The sequence below is a fragment of the Coffea arabica genome, chromosome 8c, assembly GCF_036785885.1.
Source record: "Coffea arabica cultivar ET-39 chromosome 8c, Coffea Arabica ET-39 HiFi, whole genome shotgun sequence".
Classification (NCBI taxonomy): Eukaryota; Viridiplantae; Streptophyta; class Magnoliopsida; order Gentianales; family Rubiaceae; genus Coffea; species Coffea arabica.
The window spans coordinates 7,174,615-7,192,098 of NC_092325.1; the positions used below are offsets into that span (position 1 = coordinate 7,174,615).

The following is a 17,484-nucleotide window of genomic DNA, read 5'->3' on the forward strand; positions in this document are numbered from 1 at the left end:
ACTTAATACAAAATTCCAACAAGTTGTCAAAAATATAATGCATTTACCCCACTTGCGGGTCCCATGTCCAAAATACGCTCTTAATTTCTCAAAAACTAACCGATACTAGAAAAATCATTTTAAAACTATTTTTGCTCATAAACTTTATCTGGGGAATTTTTCTAATCAAGAAAATGTAGAAAAGGCGGGCGTTTAAAAAATAAACCCTAGAAAATTAGAAAATTTCCGGGTTCTCAAACTCATTTTTTTCGGGGCGTCACACAAAGCAATGGAACTTGATACTAGCAAATAAATTGTCAAAAGGCCCTTAACTTTAGTCTATTCCAAACTCAACCCATTTTATCAAAACTGGGGTTAGCTCCGGTGTATGTTATGTATCCGTTATTTAATTGCTGCTCTTTTTTAATACATCATGTTGTACCGTATTTATGTACAAGAAAAGAGAAATAGGATGACCAATAATTGTTAGGTCAAATGATAAAGAACTTGATAGTTCTTAAGCAGAATCCTAAGTTTTGTATTTCAATAAGGTGTTGATTCTTACCCAAGTCAATGTCTCTGAGAGATTAATAAAATGAATATTCCCATACGACTAGTGGCAGAGGAAATTTTATTGAAAGATCAATAAAATGAATACTCGTCATAAATTATAGTTTTACCTCTAGTACACTTCATGGAATTTTATTTCAACTCTGTATTTTGTCCCCCCAAAGGATTTGTGAAACTTTGTGCCCTCCCTCCCCTTCTCTGTCTAAGCTTTTCCTCATAAATATTACAATTCTTTCTCCTCTTTAAATTTATCTTTGAATGATTTTTTCTTTGTATCATTAATTTGTCCATAAAGGATTTTTTTTCTTCTTTTAACCATATAGTCTGATACCGTAGGTGCAACTTTTGTACTTCCATATGTAGTATTTTACCACGGGTGTAATATTTGTACTCTTTTTTTTTTTTTTCCTTTTGTGTCTAGAAAAACACTCAATTTGACTAATGCAGTAATCAAAATTAAAGCTTTTAACATTGCCAAATACAAAAATTTGCAAATTCTATGTTACAGAATAACATATATGCTGCTCTTTATCTCTGAACCATTGCTGAATCCTGGCTCCACCACTAAATTCTAGGCCATCCAGATTAATTTTCAAAACATTTGTTCTTCTTCATAGGTATGTATATGCAGCAGTTGCAGACCCTTTTGCCAAAGATGTCAGGAGTGGTGAAGCTAGACATATCAGAGTCGGAAGGTTATCGTCATCGCTAGCCACCTGTGTGAACCAGAGTGCTTTGGAAGACGATGGCTAACAACCCTAATGCAGATGAAGATGATGGCTATGTGGTGTCCGATGTCCATAATGAAAACACGGGAGAGTCAAGATTCTTAGTGATGGATGCGAAGTCACTCAGTCTTGAAATTGTGGCTGCTGTAAAATTGCCTCAAAGGGTGCCTAGTGGCTTTCATGGCCTCTTTGTCGGAGAAAGTGAGCTCAAAAAATTGTAAGACTTGTGTTTCTAAAGATGAAGAATAAAAACCACACCAGGAGAAGTGCAATGGGACTTTGGCGGACCAAATTTTCAGCATTCATGTGATTATGTTAGAGTAGCAACTATCAAGTAGTAAGTAAATTAACTTTGGTATGTTAATATGCATTTCTTTATTGGATTAATCTTCTAAACACTGACAGTGTATGCACTTTCACCAATAGATGTATGACATATCATCTGAATTTGAATTTGAAACCTAAATTTTGCATACATGTCATACATCCAGCCGTGATAGTGTATATACTGTCAGTGTATACAAGATTTACTCTTCTTTATTATACATAAAGATTTAGATTAATCTTATATACACTGTCAGTATCTACACTATCATCATTAGATATATGACACGTGTAAAATTTGAATTGAAATTCAAAATTTGCTTATGTATTATCCATCCAACCGTGATAGTGTATACATGTATACACTAATAGTATATATAAAATTTAATCAAAAGATTTTATGAATTAAAATAGAAATGCACTTTAATTTTCTTTTCTATGTGAGATTCCTGTTTCCAATAATTGTGCCGAAATTTTTTTTTTCAGGTACATTTGTCTCCAATTAAAAATCGAACTTGAGATCACACACCCTTAAAGAAAACTCAAGTGCCAATGAGCTATAGCTCATGTTAATAAATCTAGTATATATTACATTTCACGCATTAAATACATGCATGGTTGGGAAAACTTCGGATTTAGTTGAGTAATATCACTATTTTTAGTTTCAACTTTACAATAGGTATTTTATTCAACCTTATAACATCAAAAAGGGGAGGGTAAAAATCACTGGAATCTGATAAATGGTATATTACTTTTTCCATTTTTATATTTCATTGTCACTTGAACCTCCTTGCAGAGGGAAGCCTTTGGGATTTACCATCCATTAAAATGAAAATTTCCAATTTCTTAAAATTTTTTCTTCCCCAACTTGACAAGTCTAATTTTGCTTGATTACAAATTTCCACTTTAAGTTTGCTCTTATACTTTACGTTGGATTAGGCATGTAACTAAAATGTGCTAATATTTGGGTCAAAATAATCGTGGTGCCTTTTTGCACTAGAATAAGCAACACCTAGCGATCGCGGTAATTTTACAAGTCAAAATGCGACTTAAGATGGGTCTTGGGACTAAAAAATATATGCTTCATATGCATGAGTGATTTATTGCATCACTTTGAAAATGACGACTTAAGTGAACACAATGTGAATATGTGAGGGACTATTTGACCAGTTTTCCCTTAATTCGATATTAATTCAGTCCTTCAAGTCTATTATTAATTCTAAGAGTTGAAATTTTTTCTTGGAAAAATATAATAGGAATTTAATCCATAATGAGTAGATGCTAATGTACTATTTTTTTGGCAACGAAACTGTGTAACCTAATTTATCCTATTTTGTAGGAAGGGGGGGGCTAAAGAAACTGTGTAAGGAGCTAGCAGATATACAGATAGACTCTGTAACAGGCTAGCAGCTATATAGATCTGATTAGATTAAAGGAGTGTTCGACACCTCTTTTAAATTTTTTTCACTATAGGTGAGATTCGAACTCTCGACCTACACTTGTCCTTCTTTGGTGGTGACTGAGCAAAAGCTTAGTGGTTGGATGCTAATGTACTTGACGAATCCACAAATTGCCTCGGAGGGATGAGATTCTTTATCATCTTATCAACATTCATTTATGTACGAGTGGCATGAGATTCTTTGCCTATTATGATTTTCTATACTTTTTTTAAACAGCTTTCATAACTAGAAGAGTAAAAGAAGTGGAACATTAAACACTTAGCAAAGAACAAAATGGCCTTGCAATATGATATAATTGTTTCTGCCTAGAGTGATGAAATAGACGTCTCTTTTGTTGGGTAAGCTCTCAGACTTTGAAGCAATTTATCAACCTGTAATGCACTCCAGATGTTGTTGCATGTATTGCTGCTTCACATTTGTGTTGCTTCCTTCGTGGCTGAAGGAATATTATGTTGTTGAGGCGTCACAACCACTTCACAACTGCAACAATGGCAGATTTAGAAAACTTTATTAGTGAGGACACTTGCTAAGACATTATCCTAAACCCCTCAAGATTCAATTGAATACTTCATATCCCTCACATGCACGTGTAAAATAAGTATAAAATGTACAATTCATTTTGCCAATCTTCTAGAAGGGTGAGATTAATTCGGAATTAAAGTATCTAGATGGGATTTTGCATTTTATATTTTCTGAAATTAAGATAAAATTTTCTAATGGGGGTTCACTATGTTAGTACACTTGAACTAGCATTTTACTCCGTGTTATGCATAGGTTTCTATATTAAACAAAAATTATTTGGTGAAAAAAAAAAGGTTATACAAAAAGGAAAAGTTCAAAACTTCAAGAGCTAGGGTGTTATTTTTTACCGAAATGTGCCACTTTAAATAAAAGTGATGAAAAAAAAACCCACACATTGAGGGTAATTAAGCAACAGCGCCACTTTAACAAACTATAGAATGGGCCAAAACATGTGTGTTTAATTATTGTATGTAGGGATAATTTCACAAACCTCCCCTAAGGTTTTTGACACTTGCATTGAGACCCCTCTAGGTTTTAAAAATTTCACCTAGCTCCCTTGCTTTTCAAATTTGGTAACAATTCAGTCCAATTAGGATTAAAATATTACTATCATGATAGAGATGACATTTATATTCCATGAATACCCTCTTCCTCCCTATATTAGTACAAGATTGTTTGTTAATAAAAACCTACTAGTTTTCCTTTCGTAATAATATTAGTGTAGCACTTTTTGAATTTTACTTATCAACATTTATGTATTTAATATAAATTAAATGATTCAAAGTAAAATACTCATAAATAACTAGTATTTTATTCATATAATGGAAGAAACTCGTAAAGAACTGGTATGTTATGGACAATTTTTTTTTCTACTTTCAAATACTTCATTTATATTAAATACAAAACATACTAGTTTTCCTTTCGTAAAAATATTTGTGTAACGGCTTTTGAATTTTATTTGCAAATAATTATGTATTTAACATAAATTAAATGATTCAAAATAAAATGCCCATAAAAATCTGGTACTTGGTTCATATAATAGACAAAGGCCATAAAGAGTTGGTACTTTATGGGATATTTCGTTTTGCTCATAAATAGCTATTACTTTGTTCGTGTAATAGAGGAAACCCATAAAGAGCTGATATGTTATGGGCAATTTCTTTTTTTTTTTTTTAACTTTTACGTATTTAATTTATGTTAAATACAAAACCTACTAGTTTTCCTTTCGTAAAAATATTAGTATATCACTTTTTAAATTTTACTTACAAACATTTATGTATTTAACATAAATTATATGATTCAGAGTAAAATGCCTATAAATAGCTAGTATTTTATTCAAATAATAGAAGAAACCCATAAAGAGTTGGTAAAAAGTGGGTAATTTCTTTTTTTACTTTCACGTATTTAATTTATGTTAAATACAAAACCTACTAGTTTCCCTTTCGTAATAATATTAGTGTAACACTTTTTGAATTTTACTTATAAACATTTATGTAATTAATATAAATTAAATGATTCAAAGTAAAATACTCATAAATAACTAGTGCTTTATTCATATAATGGAAGAAACTCGTAAATAACTGGTATGTTATGGACATTTTTTTTTTACTTTCAAATACTTCATTTATATTAAATACAAAACATGCTAGTTTTCCTTTCGTAAAAATATTTGTGTAACGGCTTTTGAATTTTATTTGCAAATATTTATATATTTAACATAAATTAAATGATTCAGAATAAAATACTCATAATCATCTCTACCTTTTTATTAACAAGCAATCTTGTACTAATACAGGGAGGAAGAGGGTATTCATGGAATATAAATGTCATCTCTATCATGATAGTAATATTTTAATTCTAATTGGACTGAATTGTTACCAAATTTGAAAAGCAAGGGAGTTAGGTGAAATTTTTAAAACCTGGAGGGTCTCAGTTCAAGTGTCAGAAACCTCCCCTGAGGTTTCTGAAATTATCCCTTGTATCAATGTATGTACCATAAAATTGCCTATCTTTTTGACAGGTTGTCGATGCCTATACAATAATAAAATTAAACCTAATTGCCAGTTAAAATGACTAAAACCCAATTCCAAGTACTGGAGTAGGGACTCTAAATGTGCAATGGGTTACTTGATTCATCCTATTCCCGAAGAGTTTGTTTGATCCGATATACCCGAATGGGATGATTTTTTTTTTTCACAAATAATTATGAATTTGTAAACAGGGCAAGTAGGGTCGTATCCTCAAGGATTGGGTATATTTGTCTCTTAAGAAATTCAAAGTAACACAGAGGGTGATTTTGTAGGAACGACGACAATCAAATAAATTCAAATAAGAAAATAAAAATAACTAACTAACTAGAAATTAAACAATAATTCACTGAACTTAGAGTAACAATAATTAAAGGCCTAAATCAATTAAAACAAGAAAACAATTAAAAATAGGATAAAGTAGGCAACTAAAAGTCAAATGGCAATTCACTAAAATCAAGGTAATATTAATTAAAAATCTAGCCAAGAAATAACTTCAGCAATGGTTCACCTGATTGATCATCGATGCAAAGGCAATTCCAATTATTTATCAATAAATAGGTTATAACTACCAAACAAGCGATGGCAGTCAACCCTTCCTTACTGTGTCGGTGATTAAGGTACGCCCGTTAATCACTGCTCTAATTAGGAAATAATCCTAGGTACGCCCATAAGATTTAATTTCGCAATTGCCTTACGTATTAGAGGAGCCCTATTCTAACCAAATAACGCACTACCAGGGTTATTTCATATTAGCCTGCGTATCCCCCTGACACGAATCTAATCGTGCCAGTTGTCACTATTTCAGGACAATTAAACAATTACGAATTTAATGCCCTAATTGACAATAGGTTACCAAATCAACTAATTATCCGGATCCAAGACAATCAATTAATTAAATAGCCATAAGCATAGCAGTCAAGGAATATGCGAATGCCAATAAATAAAAGAAAAATATTAATGGGGCGTTTGGTAAGAGGGTATCGGAATGGGGTTATGGAATAAACCCCATAACTCATGTTTGGTTTACTGGTATTGGAATTGAAATATTGGAATGATATCTAAAAATTTGTCATTTCTCAATTCCTGACTAAGTTCGTGGGTTTTGTCCAAAACCCAAATCTTATTCCCGGTTCCTCTTCTTCCTCTCTTTTTCATTATCTCCGTCGCCTTTCTCCCCCCAATTCTCTGCCCTAATTACCCCTTAAAAACACGACAAGCTGGAGCTTTTGCCGTGGGAAGAAGAAAAAAAACGAATGAAAACCACATCTGTGCTACTAGAGAGGTACGCAAGTTTGGATCTGTTTGTTTTCTTGTCCCAAGTTCTCTATTCTCCAAGTCCATAAACAAGAATAATTTGTGCATAACTCAGGCTCTTCTTCTGCTGATTCTCAATCTTCCATTTCCCTTGTAGATTGCTCCTTAAAAGGTTTGTATCTCTAGTTTCTTTAGATTTTTTGCTCTTGGGAGCAGTACGTACTATGCTTTCTGTACGGTCCGGCAAATCTGCACACTTTTCTTATTTTGTTTTCTCTTCTGATATTAGCAGTTAGCAGAGATCTTCATGATTCTTGAGCTTTAGTGCTTCTTTTTTGTGGGTTCTGGCTCTTTTTTGTTTTGTCTTCCGCTATTGACTTTGTGGGGTCAAAATGAAAATCATATTTTATTCCATCATCTTCTTGAATGCTGATCTCAAATGCAACCCAAAAAATGCTCTGAATGCAAAACCAATAAGCATCAGATTTGTATCGAACGGATGAAGTACGGATCTGCATCATATCACCAAAGGTTCCCCACTCGCAAATCGAATTGGAATTTAGGCGTTACTCAAACCATTGATTTTGTGAGTGGAGTTATCACTTGAAACCCACCTACTTCATATTGGTGCAAGATTAGAAGTGCAGACCGTGGAATATTATAAATTACATTTTCGTACTCAAAGCAACATACGTAGCCAACCATTAACTGACCGGAGATAAGTCTTTGGCCGCGGTGAATTGGGCAGGGACTTGCTCGGCAGACCCCACTAATTGGAAGTTGTTATTGGGTGATGCATCTATGGTTAAGTTCATTGAACTTGAGAATTGACTCCTAAAATGTCATCTGCCATTATCTGTGTTTTAGCTTCAGGGATTATTTTAATATAGTTTCCGAACAGCCTGGCAATAAGTAAAATGCAACAAGTGCTGAATTTTCGGCTGGCACTTGCGGCTTAAATTTCCTATGTTTCTCTGCTTTGCTCTTCTAAATTCCTGAAGGGTACATTTACTCTCCATGTATGTATCATTCTCTTTGGACATTAATCCTCCTTGGACATGTAATTTTCTTCAATACAATCATTTAGATCATAGAATTATATATTTTTTGAAATAGAATTTTACTTATTCTTGTAACTTTCTATTGTAGATAAATGGCACGTCTTCCTTTTACAAATAGAAGACGGAAACGAATGCGCAATTTTCGAATTATGTCGGCAATGCTTATGACTTTCATTGTGGTTTTCATGATGTGGTACCATGTGACTTTGGTGTATTTGTACAATGTGAGGCGTACAATAAAATCTAAAGAAGAAAAAAAAAAGAGAGAATACAGTGGTTATTTAGAATCACTAGAGAAAGTGATATTCATTGTGTGAGTATACTTCGCATGGATAGACGCACATTCGGCATATTATGTGACATGGTTAGAGATGTTGGGGGTTTGAGACCCACAAGAAACATGAGTTTAGAAGAAATTGTTGCCATGTTTGTGTACACTTTGGCTCACCATGAAAAAAATAGAACGATTGGCCTTACATTTTTCCGAAGTGGAGAAACAGTGAGTCGCCAATTTAATCTTTGTCTTCTAGCAGTATTAAAATTACATGACTTGCTACTCGAGAATCCTGAGCCTATTACTGATGAGTGCACAGACGACAGATGGAAATATTTTAAGGTACTGTATATTGTAAATTGACATAAATATTTTGAATTTTAATGAAATTTTCTTTGATTTACGACATATTTTGTTACTAATTTGATATGTTTGGTTCTATAATAGAACTGTCTTGGAGCTTTAGATGGGACTTTAATTAAAGTGACACCACCTAGTGATCAGAAGCCAAGATATCGAACAAGAAAAGCAAGTATTGCAACAAATGTATTAGGAGTTTGTTCCCCAAACATGAGATTTATATATGTTTTGCCTGGTTGGGAAGGTTCTGCACATGATGGTCGTGTGCTTCGAAATGCTATCTCTAGACCTAATGGTCTTAGAGTACCACAAGGTAAATGTATCATTGGAATATCCAGTATCCTAATATGATTATCTTCAAGAAAAATTTTATTAATTTCTATATGATTTAATCTTGAAGGTTGTTATTACTTGGTGGATGCTGGATATCGCAATGCAAAGGGATTTCTTGCCCCATTTCGAGGGCAAAGATATCACCTTAATGAATTTCATGGTCGTCGACCAGAGACACCTGAAGAATTTTATAATATGAAGCATTCCAAAGCGAGAAATGTGATAGAGAGATGTTTTGGACTACTAAAAGGAAGATGGAAAATTCTAGCATCACCTTCATTTTTTACAATTCGAACACAAGTACGAATTATAATGGCTTGTTGTTTATTGCATAACTTGATTCGAAAGTTCATGTCCTATGATCCACAAGAACAAATGCCATGTGAAGTGTCAGACAGTGAAGAGGATGAAAGTGATGTCGACGATGGAGAAATGGAGTATATAACAACTATTACACCAAGTGATGACTGGACCAATTTTAGAAACAATTTAGCTGAAGAAATGTTCACCACCTGGCGAGCTACATTTGATGGTTGATTTTTAAAGTGTATCACCCTTTAGCCAATTTAGCCCCGAATGCAATCTTTGGTGTATTATTTGTTACAATTTCAAATTTTTTATTTACCTGTAGTTTGAATGAACTTTTGCTTCATAATTTGACAATTTCTTTCTTGAAAGTTTGTTGTAATAAATATGTAAATATATCGAATTGATATTTACTTTAAACTAGAGTTTATTTGTTGACATTACGGTTTATTCTTATAATTATTTAGAGTGATATTTTATGATAGGATGGAGAAAGATGAAAGTATTCGGGGACGAGGAAGAAACAAGTGCTTCTGGAATGATAATGAAGTAAAGGTATTGATTGAAGCATTACAAGAGTTAGCTTGTGATCCCTTATGGAAGACGGATGGTGGATTCAGAAACAACTACATGAATGAGTTACACAAGATAATACAACGCAAGCTGCCTACTTTTGAAAAACAAGTTTCTCCACACTTGGAGTCAAAGGTAAAATGGTTGAAATCTAGATATCATGCAATCACTGACATGTGTAAAGAAAGTGGCTGTCAATGGAATGATGTTGAAAAAAAAATTCAATGTGAAAGGCAATGGTATGAAGATTGGTGTAAGGTAAAAAAACTTCTAACCATAAATTTTTAGTAATAGTCTATTATTTATATTTTCAATGGTATGAAGATTTAAACTTCTGCTTATTTATTTGATTACTATTTTTTAGATGCATAGAGAAGCAAAAGGCCTTTGGGATGTTAAGTTTTCATACTTGGATGATCTTGACATAGTATATGGGCGAGATAGAGCTACTGGAGATGTTGCTGAAGGTTTTGCAGATGCTGTCCACAATATGGAAAAAGAAGTGGAAGAGGTTGCTGCTCAAATAGACTTAACGAATGATAATAACGGTGATGATGATGATGAAGCAAATTCAGTAACACAAACAGCTTCAACAAGTACAAGAAACTCATCAAAGAAGCAAAGAAAAGCATCACCTACAATAGGAAATCCATCAAAGAAGATGAAATCAACTTCAACACAGCCAACCATTGATGTTCAATTTCGACAATTAACAGGACAATTTGGATCCTTCATGGAAGGTATTGCCACTAACTTCACCACTATGGCAGCTGTCATGGCAAATGAAGATAAACGTGAACAGTTGGCTGTAGATAGAAGCAATAATTTGCCTACTGAGTTGGTCAATCTTGGATTACCGAGTGGAGACGTTTATAAAGCAGGCAACATTATAGGAGCAGATATAGCAAAGCTAAATATGTTCTTTAATCTTCCTGCTGACATGAGAAGGCAATATGTCATTAATCTCCTCTATCCTTCGTCTAATTTATGAAGTGTGGCTCCTTATTATGAATGTTTGGAAAAGTATGACTAGTAAACATGGTGATAAACTCGATGGGAACTTTTTGTCTATCTTGGAAGTGACTCTGTTCATGATTTTTTGGGTTATGCCATAAACATGTTGATTTTTTGTTTGAATTCTATGTAATATCTTCTACTTTTGATAAAATGAAATGACAATATATTATTTATGTCATTTGATTATTTCTAAATAATTATTGTTATGTTACATTATAATGCTCACAGTTACCCTCTCACTGAAAGTGGACTTTTTTTTTTGACTCCTTTAGCTCTTGCAAGAAATACATAGGATTGTCACTCAGTGCATTAGATTTGCTGTAACAAGAGGCCTAAGTTCCGTCCATGATTGAGACAGCCTCTACCAGTATGCCACCAAGATCAATGAAAAGTGAAGAATTTTTATTCTCGTCATGGATAAGTTCGGCCAACTACGTATTTGCCTGTTATAACATGTCAAGGAGGATATGAGCATATGCGAACTTTTGACAAAATGAACACCACAGTAGGATTAAAAGTACAAAAACCTGCATAACTCTCCCCAGCATATGACAAGATTATTAATAAGATTTATGTAATTTTTCTTTTGAAACTTTAAGACAAAGTTTATTGTCAATTTTACAGGTAGGGTTAAAATTGGAAATTTATTAGATTCCATTCCGAAAGAACCAACGAACCAAACATCAAGTATAGTAATGATACCCATTTCAGATACTTGAACCAAACAGATGTATTGGAATGAATGATTTCATTCCAAACCCAGGATATCCGATTCCAAATCCGAATCCGATTCCAAGTTGCGAACCAAACGCCCAAATTAAATCGATCTCACAATTTTTAGGTGAATCAGAACCTTCGTTGCTCCTTGACTAGAGTGGTGAAATTAGTTCATGTTCAATGAATAAAGCCCATATAAAATTGAAGAGAGAGACGCGGCCATCAATTAAGAAATACACGAATTCAATTCGGTCAAAGGAATAAAGCAAAGCAAAGTTGCAGAGTAGGATTCAATGTCTTCCTATTTGCTCCTGCCATCCGCAGGAGAACTCCACTACCAAGAAACCAAGGAAAGTCAACAACCCAAAAAGCTAAGCTAGTGCTCCTCTGCCATGCGTAAGAGAAGCCAAAGGAAATCCTAAGGGAGAAAGTCAACAAAAGTTTTTCAGCTAGTGCTGCCGTCCTGCTAATCTAATTCTAGCCCCTATCTATTGCTCCCCTTTTTCCTCTGATGTGCGGCGGCTCCAGGGAAAATAACATTTCGGCCAAAGTGACCGAAAAGGGCTTGTGTCCCTTTTCTTCCAAAAATGCCATTGCAAGTCTTTTATTTTATTTCTTTTCCGATGATTGTCAAAGTGGCATTGATTGTGGTATTTTTGATCTACTCCCTGAAATAAATGCGAATTATGAAAAGTGAGTAGAATCCAGCAATTAATCCATATCAAGTCAGATAATAGGAGAAATTAGTAATAAAATAAATGATAAAATTGCAACCTATCAATTTCCCCCACAGCTAAACCATGCTTGCCCTCAAGCATAAGAAAAGTACACAAACACCAAAATTTGATGATGGCTATTGCTCTATCTACTAAGTTGCTAAGATATCAAGAAAAATAATAATCAAGCATCAATGGCCAAGTCCAAGGAACATCACTCCGGTTAACTTTTAAATCGCAAACTCTTTCAATTCAAAGTTAACTGATCTAAGAAAACGGAATGACGCGCAGCATTTATCAGCAAATGGTCCAAATATTAACCATAAATCTCCATATCGAATCCATAAGTTGGCAAGCCGACTTTTACCTCAACTAACACAACCTCCACTTCTTCGTTTCTTTTTTTTTATCACATTTTTCTCTTTCTTTTTTTTTTTGAATTTTTTTTCAATGGTAACAACAGATTTAGTCGCTAGCCATTGGAGCCTTTTGACGTGAATTTCGACATTTTTCAGATGAAGGAGCCCGGTTACTCAACTCCTATTGTTATACGACCACGTACTCATAAAAATTACTACCTTTTGACGCGCGCATCGACACTTTTAGGTGAAGATCCCCGATTACTCAGTAGTAACTAATAGCGGAGTTCAGTTAAACTTATTCACAACCAAATAACACCATAACGCAAATTAACATCGCTAGGAACAAAAAATTAGGAGCAGCTAGCCTCAATTTCGCCAAATATGGAGAACTAAAGTCAATACTGGACTAATTCACATAAAAATGCCAACAGTAATTTCCTATGTCTGGAAAAGTTAACAAAGAAATCAAAAGAGTCAAGCAATCACTGATATTCACCAAGGAGATGTATTGAAATTCAGCCACATCTACTTGATACACTATTATTATTAAAACTTGGCAATAGTAGCATTAAAGGCAATAATCCAGCAAATTTTGACAGTCACACGAGAGCTCATCACTAGAAAGAAAGAAAATGATTGAATGGAAATAAACAAAAACAAACTAAAAATAAAGGAAAAACACCTAAAAACTAGAAGCTACGAAAAATGAGAACCACAACTGATCCAACCCCCCCACACCTAAACGATACATTGCCCTCAATGTAGCAAGTAAACATAAAAAAGTAGAGGAGAGGGCAACAAAACTCCCCTGGAATTGAGTCAAAGTGGAGGGTGACGGTGGAGGGCTGTGGGGTCGTGCTGCTACGGCTGGTGGCACGCGCGTGGTCAGAGAGGAGCTGGCTGGCGTGTAGAGGACCAGCGGCGGCGGCACAACAGCTGGAGGTGAGTTGGTGGTGGCGGCCGCTGGAGTGGGAGGAGATGAGGGAGCTCAGGGCACTGGCGGCGGGCTGCTGGTTGCGATGGCTCGCGATGAGGAGGAGCTGGTTGGCGGCGGTGGTGTGGCTTCGGGTGACACAGAGGAAAACAGAGTAGACGAAAGAAAGAAAAGAGAAAGAAAGAAGAAGAAAGAAAGAAAAAAAAGAAAAGAAAGGAAGGAGAAAAAGAAAGAAAAAGAAAAGAAGAAAAAGAAAACAGATTTTTTTTTTCAAAAATTGTTGACCTCTCTTTTTTTTCCTTTTCTTTTTTTCTCTTTTTTTTTTCTTTACAGAAAGGCTTTTTTTTGTTTTTCTTATTTTTTAATTTATTTTTTTTTGGAAAATATTATTATTACATAACTTATTTTCGAAATTAAAAATTAGAAAATAATAGAAAATCAATACCCTTTTTTTTTGAGTTCTTTTGAATTTTTACCTTTTCCGCGAACTTGACGCGGGCACGTCAAGAAGGCACGGGATGAGAAGCTCTTCAGATCGCTTGACGTGGCCGCGTCATGAGAGCAAGAGAGCTCCCTAACAATGAGATCTTCATGGGACTTGACGCGGGCACATCATGAGGACAAGAACCTCTTCTGACGATTCTGACCATGAGCTCTCCATATGTCATGACGCGGGCACGTCATGAGGGCAGGAACCCCTTCTGACGATTCTGATCATGAGCTCTCCATACGTTATGACGCGGGCGCATCATGACAGAAGGACACCTACAAATCATCAAAACGAAAATTGAAACTCGAAATCATTCAAATTCAAGGAAAACATATTTAAACTATCACACGAAATCAAACAAACAATTAAAAGAAACAATTGGGTTGCCTCCCAATGAGCGCATTTCTTTAATGTCTTTGGCTAGACATTGAACACCACTCTTCAATATGGGTGTAACTCAATTTTTCCGGAAATCGGTGGCCCTCATCCAGGATCCAAATAGCCTTTGAGTGCAGCTTTCTTTCTTAATTTCCTACTCCTTTTCACCTCATACAGTGTATTCATCCCCTTATACTTGTTCTCAGTAAATTTGAATTTGTCCCTACAAGCAAACTCAGAAAATTCTTGCACAGAGGGATTAATAGCATGAATAACAAACACAGGGTGAGAGTTAACAGAATGTTTCATTGTATCAAAAATATTAAAGTGGACTAGTTCTCCATCAAATTCTATGGACAATGTACCCTTATTAACGTCAATTTTTGTCTGTGTTGTACTAAAAAAGGGTCTACCTAGTAGCAAAGGTGAGGGGTCAGGAGAATGATCATCATCCATGTCAAGTACATAAAAGTCAGCCGGGAATATCAATTCATTAACTTTAATCAGCACACCCTCTACCAACCCATCATGGTATGCATTTGTTCGGTCAGCTAATTGAATTATTATCTCGGTTTCTTTTAATGGACCAAGGTTCAGAAAAGCATACATAGATTTAGGCATTACGTTGATCGATGTTCCTAAATCCAGCAGGGTATTCCTAATTAAAGTGTTACCTATCGTACATGGGACAGTAAACCTACCTGGATCCTCACACTTTGGTGGAAGCTTCCTTTGGAGAACTACTTACACATTCTCCCCAACAATGATCCTTTCGTCTCCCCTCAGCTGCTTTCGGTTGACACATAAGTCCCTCAAAAGCCTTGCATACTTTGGCACTTGTTTGATGGCATCTAATAAGGGAATATTGATCTCTACCTTGCGGAACACCTCCAGGATCTCTTTCTCCTTGTCTTGCTTCTTCGATTTCTCCAACCTGCAAAGAAATGGAGGGGGATTAGTTTTAACGTCTATGATCGGGTCAGGGAGTACTACTGAATTTTTGGTGCTTGTATTCTCTGCCTGAAGTTCTTTCTCAATTTTTTCTTCGTCCTTATTCTTTGGAGTCATGAGTTCGGGCCCCTGAATTTCCTTCCCACTCCTTAAAGTCATTGCACTTACATTCTTCAGGTTCAGTTCATGTTGGGATGGCAATCTTCCATTCACTTGAGACTCAAGACGGTTGATTGATATTGCTATCTGACTTATCTGATTCTGTATTGCTTGTATCTGACCCATCTGGCTTCTTATGTTCCATAGTTCGGAGTCCGTCTTTTGCTGGTGTTGTGCAGTACTAGCCATCAATTATTTCATCATATCTTCCAAAGATGGACTGGCGCTCGGTGGAGGTGGTGGTAGTCAAAATTGATACTGCTGCTGGTACTCTTGTTGTCTACTTGGCATAAAATTGGACTGCCTATTTCCTTCATAACTGAAGTTGGGATGGTCCCTCCAACCAGGATTGTAGGTGTTCAAATATGGGTCATATTGATTTCTTGGCGCGGGCACGTGACCAGCCATGTTCACTTGCTCCATACTTTCTTCTTAGATCATTGGGCACATGTCTGTTAAATGACCTATACCAGTGCAAATCCCACACACCTTGGCCTGAGATGCGTTCCCTACAGCCAGTTGCTTAACAAACGAGGTTAACTCCGTCAACTGCTGCTGGATAGAGGATGTTTCTACCTCATTCACCTTGCGTATCGGGACATCTTCTCTTGTATCAAATTGCTGCGAATTCTCTGTCATTCCTTCAATTAGCTCCCACGCTGCTCGAGGGGTCTTGTTCACCAGTGCCCCTCCACTCGCAGCATCAATGATACTCCTGTCTCTGAAGAGTAGCCCCTCGTAAAATTATTGTATAAGTAACTGCTCACTTATTTGGTGTTGGGGACACTTAATGCACAATTTCTTGAATCGCTCCCAGTACTCATAAAGCGACTCCCCTGGATGCTGCTTGATACCGCAAATTTCTTTTCTTAAACTCGCAGCTCTGGACGCAGGGAAATATTTATCTAAAAATTTTTTCTTCAACTGGTCCCACGTGGTGATACTACCTGGTGGTAGGTAGTACAACCAATCTTTTGTTGAATCCTTCAAGGAGAAGGGGAATGCTCTCATTTTTATCTGCTCTTCTATGATTTTCGAGGGTTTCATACTATTGCACACGACATCAAACTCCTGCAGATGCTTATACGGCTCCTCACCTGGTAAACTATGAAAAGAAGGTAAAAGATGAATTATATCAGATTTTAATTCAAATGTAGTGTTATCAGTCAAACTATGGAAAGTGATGCATAAAGGCTGCTGAGTTAAATCAGGAGCAGCCAACTCCCTTAATGTCCGTGCATTAGCCATAGGGATTTCTTTTTGCTCCGAATCACTCGAAATGTCACCAAACGAATCTATTGGTTCAACTTCGGGTTCAAGTCTCAGAGATGCAGCACTCGAGTGCTCCTCTCTAAGCTGTTTGGTCTCTTTTCTTGTTCTACACGCAGTCTTCTCTACCTTGAGGTCAAAAATTAATTCACCTGTACGAGAAGAACGAGGCATACACTTGAAAAGCACCAGAAAATTAGAATAAAAATGAATTTAAAAAGAGGCAAATAACTGACACCAGTCCCCGGCAATGGCGCCAAAAATTGACAGGTTGTCGATGCCTGTACAATAATAAAATTAAACCTAATTGTCAGTTAAAATGACCAAAACCCAATTCCAAATACTGGAGCAGGGACTCTAGATGTGCAATGGGTTACTTGATTCACCCTGTTCCCGAAGAGTTTGCTTGATCCGATATACCCGAATGGGATGATTTTTTTTTTCACAAATAATTATGAATTTGTAAACAGGGCAAGTAGCGTCGTATTCTCAGGAATTGTGTATATTTGTCTCTTAAGAAATCCAAAGTAACACAGGGGGTGATTTTGTAGGAACGACGACAATCAAATAAATTCAAATAAGAAAATAAAAATAAATAACTAATTAGAAATTAAACAACAATTCACTGAACTTAGAGTAACAATAATTAAAGGGCTAAATCAATTAAAAAAAGAAAACAATTAAAAATAGGATAAAGTAGGCATCTAAAAGTCAAAT

General features: G+C 35.5%; 1 protein-coding gene and 1 non-coding gene across 2 annotated transcripts; both read left to right on the plus strand.

The window, feature by feature from the left end:
• The first annotated feature begins 8,289 nt into the window (after positions 1 to 8,289).
• On the plus strand, positions 8,290 to 9,432 carry LOC113705746 (protein ALP1-like). Its single transcript, XM_027227658.2, has 3 exons — positions 8,290 to 8,544; positions 8,650 to 8,875; positions 8,963 to 9,432. Exons 1-3 carry the CDS (start codon positions 8,290 to 8,292, stop codon positions 9,430 to 9,432), a joined length of 951 nt encoding a protein of 316 aa, XP_027083459.2.
• Positions 9,433 to 16,267: 6,835 nt separating this feature from the next.
• LOC113707568 (small nucleolar RNA R71) lies at positions 16,268 to 16,374 on the plus strand. The gene has a single exon (XR_003452291.1). It is a non-coding gene; the product is annotated as a small nucleolar RNA R71 (small nucleolar RNA).
• The last annotated feature ends 1,110 nt before the right edge of the window (positions 16,375 to 17,484 follow it).

What these genes read in the sequence shown, in the direction of transcription:
- LOC113705746 (XM_027227658.2), top strand. Translation starts at nt 8,290, where the DNA reads ATGGTTAGAGATGTTGGGGGTTTGAGACCCACAAGAAACATGAGTTTA. An exon ending in ACAGATGGAAATATTTTAAG is followed by an intron (nt 8,545 to 8,649) that starts GTACTGTATATT and finishes GTTCTATAATAG; the next exon opens with AACTGTCTTGGAGCTTTAGA. An exon ending in TGGTCTTAGAGTACCACAAG is followed by an intron (nt 8,876 to 8,962) that starts GTAAATGTATCA and finishes TTAATCTTGAAG; the next exon opens with GTTGTTATTACTTGGTGGAT.